The sequence below is a fragment of the Mesocricetus auratus genome, unplaced genomic scaffold (assembly GCF_017639785.1).
Source record: "Mesocricetus auratus isolate SY011 unplaced genomic scaffold, BCM_Maur_2.0 Super-Scaffold_100007, whole genome shotgun sequence".
Lineage (NCBI taxonomy): Eukaryota > Metazoa > Chordata > Mammalia > Rodentia > Cricetidae > Mesocricetus > Mesocricetus auratus.
This window is the reverse complement of record NW_024429191.1, coordinates 23,343,278-23,354,507: the sequence shown is the minus strand read 5'-3', so window position 1 is coordinate 23,354,507 and position 11,230 is coordinate 23,343,278. Positions and strand designations below refer to the sequence as shown.

The 11,230-nt window shown below is 45.3% G+C and overlaps 1 protein-coding gene across 2 annotated transcripts; it reads left to right on the top strand.

The window, feature by feature from the left end:
- Positions 1-1,900: 1,900 nt before the first annotated feature.
- Pttg1 (PTTG1 regulator of sister chromatid separation, securin) lies at positions 1,901-7,642 on the top strand. Of its 2 annotated transcripts, none has more exons than XM_005071927.3 (6): positions 1,901-1,976; positions 2,489-2,587; positions 3,853-4,031; positions 5,102-5,198; positions 6,649-6,807; positions 7,487-7,642. In XM_005071927.3, the coding sequence occupies exons 2-6, from the start codon at positions 2,500-2,502 to the stop codon at positions 7,564-7,566; spliced, it is 603 nt and encodes a 200-aa protein (XP_005071984.1). In that variant the 5' UTR covers positions 1,901-1,976; positions 2,489-2,499; the 3' UTR covers positions 7,567-7,642. The 2 variants fall into 2 exon arrangements, with proteins under 2 accessions (XP_005071984.1, XP_021083957.1); XM_021228298.2 differs by lacking the exon at positions 1,901-1,976 and adding an exon at positions 2,132-2,155.
- Positions 7,643-11,230: the final 3,588 nt, after the last annotated feature.

Genomic DNA, 11,230 nt, shown 5'->3' with positions numbered 1-11,230 from the left:
GGTCCTCTGCAGGAACAGCAAGCTCTCTGAGCTATTCCCTGGGAAATTTTCTTTGTGCTGTCTTGTGGTTATTTACACTTCCCCCACATGAATTCTTCTTCAAATATAGATGAATATAGCTAATATCCCTACCTCAGTTGAAGAGTCAGAAGTTATGGATTGTGGTGATATAATTAGCCAGGCCAAAGCCAGAATGCTTTCTCAGAGGAATTACAGAACTTTCTGGGCAAGGAGGAATTTTTCCTCAGGCTTGAGTTCTCCAGAAGATTCTAGATGTTCCAAGAAGGCAGAGGTCATGGCCGGATGAGTGCTTTTTATAAAGCTAGATTAGAAGAAACTTGTATTAGCTGAGGACTCAGTATTCTACATGAGGGTAGTTTACCAACCAACAGAGTACAGTATTCCCCAGTAACAGGTGGGAATCACAGAGCTCAGCTCTAAGAAAACAATGGCCTTTTAAAAACACCATGGGGGGGGCGCTGGGGCTTGGGGGCTGGAGAGATGGCTCAGAGGTTAAGAGCACGGTTTGTTCCTCCAGAGGTCCTGAATTCAATTCCCAGTAACCAGATGGTGCCCTCCTCTGGTGTGTAGACATGAATGCCAGAATACTGTATACATAGTAAATAAAATTTTAAAATATATATATATATATAACAGTGGTTATATAATTTATACTTGTAGTGGGACCTGGACACAACCATGTCTCCTGTTGGTGAGGAAGGGAGAGAACCTCTCAAGGAATTAGAGAATATCTATGTGGAAGCCGTGGGAATTTATGCAGATTTCTTTTCGGAAGCAAAATGCTTGTGTGCTGGTGATTTAATAGGAAGAAGAAACCTTTAGAAGGAGATGCAAGGAGAAAACAGATTGAGGGGTTAAAAGGAATAGGGCAGAGAAGGGACAGTAAAGATATACCTCCTTAGCTAGTAAAAGGCAATCCTGCATTTCAGAGTGTTACATCCCCCCCCCCCTCTCCCTCTCTGAAACTTTGGGGAAACCTTTCAAAATAAAAGTACATTCCTCAATTTTTATCAGCATCAATTTTTTTTTTTTTTTTTTTTTTTTCCTATAGCATTTCACAAAAACAAGGAGCACCCTCGGCTTCTCTTCGACAAGGTCTCACTATGTCGTCTTGGCAGGAATTATGTAAGACAGCCTGGTCTCCACCTCACAGAGATCTCTTGCCTCAGCCTCCCAAGTGCTGGGGTTAAAGATACTGTGTCTCTATGCCTGGCTTCTTCATTTTGAAAAACCTCTTTCGCAGACAGAGAGCTGTCTAGGTAGACAATAACTTATGCAGAGATCCTGAGGCTAAGCAGAATTTGTTGGTTCTGAGGAGAGGAAGGAATCCCATATGTGTCTGCACTGAGGGGAAGAATCTCAGAGAGTGAGATGCAGGATTTGGTTAATGATTTGAAATTTTGTTTTTTGTTGTCGTGTGAGGCAGGGTTTTCCCGTGTTGCTTTGTAGACCAGGCTGACCTTAAACTCAAGATCCACCATCTCTGCTTCCCCAGTGCTGGGATTAAAGGTGTGTGCCAGCACTGGCTTGGTCTACAGAGCTAAACTAGTTCCAGGACAGCTAAGGCTGTTAACACGGGGAAATCCATCATCCACTACAAAGCTAGTTCAAGGACAGACTGGTCACATGAAACCCTGTTACAAAAAAATAAAATAAAAAAGAATAAAAAGTCTTTCAAGTGTAGAGAAACGACGTTTTTGTTACTGGACCAGTGCCTCCTCGCAGGACCACACTGTGGATAACAGAAAGCCCATCAGGAATTTTGGACAATGTATGATCCTAGTTTTCTTAATTCCTGAGACAGAGAGACCCAGGAGGCCGGGCTGTAACTGAAAACTTCGGTTGCTCTCATTGGTTCTCAGAATCTAGGTCCCGCCCCCTCTCGCACGGTCCAATTGAGGCGCGAGTTGTGTTTTAAACCGCGCTGTGCGGTGTCGTTGGTGGCGCAGTCTTGGGTGAGTCTAGTGGTGGTATCGTGTTGTGGGTGATCTCCGGGTGGCTAGGGGCAGACTGGAAGCCGAAACAGGGTCGGGATCTGAACCACACTCGGCCCCGCGTCCCTGGGCGCTCTTGGCGTGCTCGACCGGCGGCGACGCTGTTTTCATTTCCCTTCTCCCCTGCCTCCCTCTTCAAGGTCTCAAGCAGCCCAGGCTGGTCTCGAACTTGTTATGTCCTTGAGTCCAACCCTGAACATCCGAACCTCCAGCGTCCTCCTCCCTAGCGCTGAGGTTACAGCCTAGGTTTCCAGGCTGTAATGGGTGCCAGCTTCACTTGTCTTCTCTTTAGGAGTTTAGTGTTTCTGACTCTGACTTGAAGGTTTAAGATCTGACCGAAGCCTGTTAGCTTCTTCATTTTAATTCTAAATTTTTGTACACATATGCCCTGGGTAAATTTTGGTTCTCTGTTGCTGCTTAACTTTTGGTGCCTTCCCCAATACCAGTATCTGATATGTAGGTCTCTCCCCTAGAGTAATCCAGGATGGCTACTCTGATCTTTGTTGATAAGGACAATGAAGAACCAGGCAGCCGTTTGGCATTCAAGGATGGATTGAAGCTGGGTTTTGGTGGTAAGTATTGGCTGGCTTCAAACATACAGGTGTCTCGAGTGGGTGGTGGGTGTGGTCTGGAGACCCTAGCATTTAGTGTGCTTTGTGGTTGATTAGAGTCAGGTTTCATATATTTTCAATACTTTTTTTGGTTTGTTTTGGAGCCTGTCCTGGAACTCGCTTTTGTAGACCAGGCTGGCCTCAAACTCAACAGAGATCCGCCTGCCTCTGCCTCCCGAGTGCTGGGATTAAAGGCGTGTGCCACCAACGCCCGGCTATTTTTATGCTTATTATCTTTCTTTTTAACTTTAGAAAAGGTGACTTGTAATTCAGACTGGCTTCTAGTTCCCTATATAACCTAGAGTGATCTTGAACTTCTGATCCTTCTGCCCCGACCTGCCCAGTACAGTGATTACAGGCATAGCTACTGTGCCTGATATATGCAATGCTGTGGATTGAAGTCAGGGCTTCTCAAATGCTAGGCAAGCTCTCCACCTACTAAGCGAGTCCCCAGGCTCTATGCTTAATCTATTTTTTGAGGCAGAGCCTCCCCTCACCCTTGTAGCTTTAACTGGTCTGAAACTTGCTATATAGATCAGGCTGGCCTTGACCTCAGAGATCCACATGTACTCTGTCTCCTCAAGTGCTAGGATTAAATTCACATGCCTGGCTTCATGCTTATTGGTTTTCTAGCCCCCAAGACAGGGTTTCTCTGTAACAGTCTTGACTGGCCTGGTACTTGATTTGTAGACCAGGCTGGCCTTGAACTCACAGAGATCCACTTGCCTCTGTCTCCTGAATTATGGGATTAAAGGCGTGTACCACCATGTCCAGCCTTCAGTTTATTGTCATTGTTTGTATTTTGGAGACTGGGTTTCTCTGTGTAGCTTTGGAACCTGTCCTGGAACTCAGTCTGTAGACCAGGCTGGCCCAGAACTCACAGAGATTCCCCTGCCTCTTGGGTACTGGGATCAAAGGTGTGCGCCACCACTGCCTAGCTTCAGTTTATTGTCTTAATGAGGTTATTTAACAGTATGCTGAACTGCCAAAAACAAAGCATGGATTTGTGGGTGAGAATTGGGTCAAGTTGAGGAGGTGTTTATGTGGCCTAATCTTTAAGAACACCATATTTATTACTTTTATTTGTGTATGTGTGGGGGCACGTGTTCCATGGTATGCCTGGGGGGGGAGGTCAGTTCTCCTTACACTCCGTGGGGTCTGGGGATTGAACTCAGGCAGTCAGGTTTGGCAGATTTATTCTTAAGGGTTATACTTTTTCTCAACAGTCAAAGCCTCCGATGGGAAACTGCAGGTCTCAGCACCACAAGTTGGCAAAGTGTTCAGTGCTACAGCCTTCCCTAAAGCCAGCAGAAAAGCTTTGGGAACTGTCAACAGGGTTACCGAAAAGCCAGTGAAGATCAATAGACCCCTCAAACAGAAACAGCCAACTTTGACCGTGAAAAAGGTGAGTGCGGGCACGAGTTCACTTAAAAAAAAAAGGTTTATTATTTCGTGTGTGCGTCAGTGTGCGTGTGTTTGGGCACCTGAGGACGCCAGGAGAGGGCACTGGGTCCTTTGGAACTGGAGGTACAGGCAGTTGTGAGCTGGCACACGGTGCTAGGAACCGAACCCAGCTCCTTTGGAAAAGCAGCAGGTGCTCTCAACCACTGAGCCATCTCAAGCCCCACTGAAGCTTAAAAATGGACTTCTACCTGGCTTCCTTCCAAGTAGGAAGTAAATAGAGGTCCATAAACAAATGAACAGAGGAGAATCACACCGTGCTTGTACTGCTCTTGCTCAGCACCTTGAGATTGTAATTAATGCCTCAGCTATCCTTAACGAGCATCTTGAAGCAGATGGTTAAAAGCCACCCACAGGTGTGTGAAGTACTCAGCTGGGTTTGATGGACACCTGCCATCCTCATGCTTGGGAAGCGGAAGCTGGAGGACGGGTGGCTGGTTGGAGGCCAGCCTGAGCTACAGCCCCACCCCCCAATTCTGACCCCCACACATATAGGAATTAAGATCCAGAGCATCCAGCTTTTTATTTTGGCTCACTGCAGCTGTCTGCCTGGTATTCTTCAGGTGTTTTATGTGTTGCTGCTTAAGCCCCTGTGTTTAAGGCAACATAAACTTTTTAATATTAGCCAGGCAAGTGATTAAGGTAACAGTGGCAGAAAAGTCATACTTTTATAAGATAAAAATGACCCCCAGGATTGGCTACTATCCTGGGGTGCCTCAAGCCTATCTTCTCAGCTGTTAGATTCCAATAGTCCGGAGTTGACTAGCCTTGAACTAACCCCGTCTAGTTACTTGGAACTATATGTGGATAGGTGCTAAAATTTCTGGCTTAACTTAAAAAAATACTTAGTTTTTATGTACAGATGTTTGCCTGTGTGGTATATAAGTGTACAATGTGCCTAAGGAGGAGATAAAGGGACATTGATTCCTTTGAACTAGAGTTACAGATAGCTATGAGTATGCAGGTGGCAAGATTTCTGTTCTCACAGGTGCTTATTCTCTTGGGTTTTTCTAGACCACTGAGAAGGCTGCTAAGACACAACAAGTCTCTGTCTCTGCTTCTGATGACGCATACCCAGAAATAGAAAAGTTCTTCCCCTTCAATCCTCTAGGTAAGGTCTTTGGTATGGAGGAAATGCCCTCAGTTGGAGATTCGCTTACATGTACACTGTAATGTCACATGACTGCCAATGTGTAGCTCCAGATTCCGGGACTGTCTGGGTTACTTTGAATAAACAGACTTGGTCAGGTGGAATCACTTGCCAGGGTATCATCTTCCGGTCAGGGGGAGAATGAGAGCAAAGATGTTGAAGAAAATCAGAAGCTCAAGGTCATCATTGTGTAAGTTCAAGGCCAGCCTGGTCTACACATTGAGTTCCAGGATAGCCAGGGCTACATAAAGAGACCCTCTCTCAAAAAGGTGTATTGTTTAATATCACTCTGATGTCATCAGAAAGGGCCAAGAATAGCTGGGCTTGGTGGTTGCATGCCTTTAATCCCAGGCAGAGGCAGGCAGATCTGTGTAGAGAGACCCTGTCTCAAACAAAAAGAAAAGGCCAAAAAGTAATATGAGAAATTTCCAAAGTAACATCATGCTAATTTTTGCAGAATTCTAACCTTATATTTCTGAGTTCTGTCATTGTCACAAAATATTCCTTGAAGTGTGATAGCCTTTTTTATTCCTTGAGAGGCTATGACACAAATACCCTTTTCAGATGAAAATTGTTTTCCAGGAAAAAAATCCTGGCTTGGCTTACAACTCAGATCATTGCAAATCCGTTTTCTATGACCTCGGTATGGTCACATTTTCTCCTGGTGTGCAGAAGTTCTCATTTTATTACAGAATCTTTGACAGGGAGTGGGCACTTGCATTGTAGCTCGGTGGCATCAAACTCATGATGATGCTCCTGCCTCAGCCTTCCAAATGCTTGGATTATAGTCATGTGCTTTGGCCATATTCCTATCACATAGTCTATTAAAGACACTTCAAGAGTTGTTACAATTATACTGCAGTAACCTATTTAACTGTCTATTATTGAGTTGGGTTTTAAATTTTTGGCTTTTAGCTTTTGGTTTGTTGAGACAGTGTTTCTCTGTAGCTTTGAAGCTAGTCCTGGAACTCTGTGTAGATCAGGCTGGCCTTGAACTCAGAGATCGCCTGCCTCTGCCTTCGGAGTCCTGGGATTAAAGGCGTGCACCATGCATCACCACCACCTGGTTTTTGTTTTATTATTTTATATATATATATGTATTATATATATATACATATATGTATATGTGTGTGTATAATATATATATAATATATATATGAATGCTCTATCTGCATGTGCACCTTTATGCCAGAAGAGAGCATCAGATCAATACAGATGGTTGTGAGCCACTATGTGGTTGCTATGAATTAAACTCAGGACCTCTGGAAGGGCAGCCAGTGAGTTAACCCCTGAGCCGTCCCTCCAGCCCTCCGTGTTTTGAATAGTGAGGAATATTTTGACCTGTACCTTACTGCCATTGCCTTGCCTGGGCTGAGGGAGTGTTGTCCTGATGCTCGCTTCCCTGTGACAGACTTTGAGAGTTTCGACCTGCCTGAGGAGCATCAGATTGCACATCTCCCCTTGAGTGGAGTGCCTCTCATGATCCTGAACGAGGAGAGCAGCTTTGAGGAGCTGCTGCACCTGGACCCCCCTTCGCCTCTGAAGACGCCCTTTCTGCCTTGGGAATCCAGTGAGTAGTGGGGCGGGGCGCGTGGAAAAGCTGTAAGCCACTTGTTACATAACACTTGCTCTGCTGTGGGGACAGAGTTGTACAGAGTGAGCCTGGGTGCAGCTTCTGTCCTGTGGACTACGGAGGCCACATTTCGGAACAGTAAGAACATGTCCTTAGTCATTATGTTTTAATCCCGAATGAAGTAATTCGGGAATCTGGTCAGCCTTTGGTCCTAGCAGAAGATGAGATTTAATGTGTAGCTTCTTAGACCATGAGGTGAAGTCCGTGTAACCGGGACTGGATGGCAATCCCGGTTCCATCCATGGCTAGCAGAGGACCAGGACATCTGTGCCGCAGTGTAGACCCACAAGTACCTTCTCACTGCTGAAAGCTTAAGGTCTTAGCTGGAACCTGGTGGCCAGAAGACACCCTCAGACCACCTGCTCTGATGACACAGGCAACCCGTCCTATTTTAGCATTTAGACATTCCTTTTGTTGTAAAGAACAAGTAGGCTCACATACATTTAACACCTACTTCTTGATGTCAGTCAGTTCTGCCTCTGCCACATTTAAGAAATCCGCATGTTGTGTGGGAGTCATTAGATACATGGATTTAGGATGGGAGTAACAGCTAATGTTTGTTATGGATAATGGCTACAGGATTTGCAGAAACCTAATGAAGTTCCTCTTTTTCCAGATCCGTTGCAATCTCCTTCCAGCATTCTCTCCACCCTGGATGTTGAATTGCCGCCTGTTTGTTATGATGAAGATATTTAAACTTCTTACCTCTTTATGGTTTATGTATGTTGCATTAATAAAGCATTTGTGTGTGTGTGTGTGACATGAATTCTAACTATCCTGTGATCCGTATTTCTTGTTAGTAGACAATACTACTGTTTTCCTTTGAAAGTATACCCTTTACCATGCACTTTATTGCCTTTTCATGGCTATTAACTAGTGACAGCCATTAGATCTCTTAATTAGAAGAGCTGCTTCCAACTCATTAAGTATTTATTGTTAGGCATTCTTTATCACCAGTTCTATTTAGTTCGAGTGACTTTAGTATTCAGCAACGAGAGTTTGAAAGGCTCTAAGCTTCTGAGAACCCAGCCTCTTGGCATCTTCAGTTAGGTACTTTTGAAGATCATTGCAGATAATTTACTTACAGTAGAACTCACTCCCCTCCTATAGGAATCAGTTGTTTATCCAATGGTGGACATAGCTATTTGATAATCATTAATGCATTTGACATCTAAGTCTATAACATGGAGCTGGTACCTTTGGTTTTTTTTTTTTTAGTTTTTTAAACATTATTGAATACTTTTTCAGTTGAATTAATTTATTGGGGTTTCTCTGTTTCCTTTTTTTTTTTTTTTTTCCAGACAGGGTTTCTCTGTATTGTTTTGGAGGCTTTCCTGAACTAGCTCTTGTAGACCAGGCTGGTCTCAAACTCAGAGGTCAGCCTGCCTCTGCCTCCCAAGTGCTGGGATTAAAGGTGTGCGCCACCAACACTGGGCTCTGTTTCCTTATCTTTTAATTTTTTTATTTTATGTACCTTGGTGTTTTGCCATAGGTTGTCAGGTCCCCTGGAACTGGTATTATAGACAGTTGTGAGTTGCCATGTGGGTGCTGGGAATTGAACTTATGTCCTCTGGAAGAACAGTTAGTACTCTTAACCACTAAGGGGGCATGTTTTGCCCACTAGCACAGTATGCCAGTCTCTGAAGCGTGACAACTTTTGCAAAAGAGGAAGTTTATCTATGGGGCATGAGTCCTGAGGAGGAGGACCCTCACTTCTCCATGTGCTGTGTGAGGCTGTGGGAATGAAGAGTGATCAGAAGGCTGGAGGAAATGCTTCGGGGCAGGGAAAGTGAAGTCTCTGCATCTGGGAATACTCCCTAGGCAGCTGTTGTCCAGCAGGGTACCCAGAGGGCTTTTCCTTCTTAGGCATTCTCCCTTAGAATGTTGTCATTCCATGGAGCTCTGGATGAGTGGGTCATGCCATCGACATTTTTTTTTTCTTCGAGACAGGATTTCTCTGTAACAGCCCTGGCTGGCCTGGATCTAGACCAGGCTAGCCTCAAACTCAGAGATCCACCTGCCTCTGCCTCCCGAGTGAAGGGATTAAAGATAAGTGCCACCACCGTGGAACTTTAGGATACTTTTTGTTTTCTCTGGAGCAGTGGCTGTCTTAATCTACTGGCATTTCAGCCAGCATTTGTGACTCTGCAGTTACCAGCCTGCTTCTCTGGCAGTGCCCCAGTTGCCCAGGCCATCACCTGGTGGGAATCTCTTTCTGCTGGCGCTGGCGCTGCTGCTGCTCCTGCTCCTAAAGGTAGCTTTAGATTTCTATCTGTTTATAAATAAGACTTGAGATTTGCAGGGCGTTGGTGGCACACGCCTTTAACCTCAGCATTCGGTAGGCAGATGCAGGCAGATCTCAGTTTGAGGCCAGCCTGGTCTACAGAGCAAGTTCCAGGACAGCCAGGGCTGTCATACAGAGAAACCCTGTCTCAAAAAGACAAAAGGCTGGGCGTTAGTGGCACACGCCTTTAACCTCAGCATTCGGTAGGCAGAGAACTCTGTGAGTTCGAGGCCAGCCTGGTCTACAGAGTTCCAGGACAGCTTCCAAAACAATACAGAGAAACCCTGTCTCGAAAAACCAAAAACCAAAACAAAAAAACACCCTAGGGTGAAAACTTGCTAGCTCAGAAAGGTTGAGTTTCAATAGCTCTCTCTTAGCTGGTATCTCCCAAAGAAACCATCTTTCCACTCCACCAAACAAAAAAGCCTTACTTTTCCAGATCCCTGCCTCCCTCCCTGCCCCCCTCCCTGCCCCCCTCCCTGCCTCCCTCCCTGCCTCCCTCCCTCCCTCCCTCCCTCCCTCCCTCCCTCCCTCCCTCCTCTCTCTGTCTCTCTTCAGTTGAGGGCATCTAAATTGTGTCAAAAAAGCCAAAAGAGTAAAAACTGCACAATACCTTCTACCTCTTAGATACCACAGATCAAACTCAGATCACCAGGTGTGGTGGTACTCAGTGCCTTTACCTGGTAAGTTAACGGGTGTGGTGGTAAGTGCCTTTATCCCCCAAGCCATCTTGCTAGCCCTTGGTATCCCCTATCTAAATTGAGATTAAACTCAGGTCTTTGTGATAGCGAGGCACGAGCCTTAGCAACTGAGCCATCACACAGCCCTGATCTTTAATGATTTTTAAGGAGTGTAACAGAATCGATAGTGCAGGGGATATGAGTTCATAGACTTTGTGGTTCAACCCTGGACATTGTCATCTTAGGTGAGTTGCTTGCCTTCTCTGGGACTTCATTTCCTCTTCTACAGATTGTAGTCACTTCCTTTGGGAAAAGCCACATAATAAAGGCACCTATGGTCTATTGAAGAGACGACAAATTTCTGTTTGTCCTTTTCAGGCATACTGCCAATTAAGTCAGTTGATTTTTGCCTTTTTGAGAACAACTGCCAAGTCGTTCCTCCGCTCCGCCTCCGAAATCTTTCTTCTGGGGATTCTGTAATCGTGCCACTAGAGGGCGCCTTCTATTTGTTGCTCACTTGCTTTCCTTTCTGCATAGTCTCAGCTGTGACAGGCAGTGAATGGAGATCTTATGTCTGTAAGGACACTTTTTTTTTTTTTTCTGGTTTTTCGAGACAGGGTTTCTCTGTGGCTTTGGAGGCTGTCCTGGAACTCGCTCTGTAGACCAGGCTGGCCTCGAACTCACAGAGATCCGCCTGCCTCTGCCTCCCAAGTGCTGAGATTAAAGGCGTGCGCTACCAATGCCCGGCTCTGTAAGGACACTCTTAGCTTGATGGCTGTCGCCAATTTTGCTTGAAAAATCCTCTCTTTTTGACACGGGCTCATATCGCCCAGGTTTAAACTTGCTGGGTAGCTGAGGCTGGATTTGAACTCTGATTTTCTTGCCTTCTGCTATCAAGCACTGTAATGAGAGGCATGTGTCACCACATCCAGAACAGCTCTTGCTTTTAAAATCAGCCATATTTACTGAAATGTCTTTAAGTAGAACTGGCATGGCGGGATGGTTATAGCTGCCGCTGCCCAGCCTTTACCAGAACATTTGTTTCTCACCAGATCTATGCCAAGGGCATTTCAAGTACATCTCAAGGAATCCCAGGGCCACACTGTGTGTAGGTGTGCTGTACATACTCTTAACAGCTAGAATCTTGGATTCTCGTTGGTTGAGTAATCTGCTGTATCCGTCTTGAGAAGACATTTGATATTCTGAGCGGGTATCCCCAGGACCTTGTCTCCCATGGCTGTAAAAGAAGCCCAAGATAGGTCTTGTGTTTTTCTCTACCAGAGTGGTTCCCAGGCTCATCAGACCACTGCTTTCTGTAACATATTTTGTGCTAAGTAAAATTTTGGTTGGCCTTTTGTTCTGAGTAGAACAGACCAGATCAGACCAAACCAATTTT

Coding starts and splice junctions, on each gene's coding strand:
- Pttg1 (XM_005071927.3), top strand. CDS start 2,500: ATGGCTACTCTGATCTTTGTTGATAAGGACAATGAAGAACCAGGCAGC. Junction 2,588..3,852: donor ATTGAAGCTGGGTTTTGGTG/GTAAGTATTGGC, acceptor TTTTCTCAACAG/TCAAAGCCTCCGATGGGAAA. Junction 4,032..5,101: donor CAACTTTGACCGTGAAAAAG/GTGAGTGCGGGC, acceptor GGGTTTTTCTAG/ACCACTGAGAAGGCTGCTAA.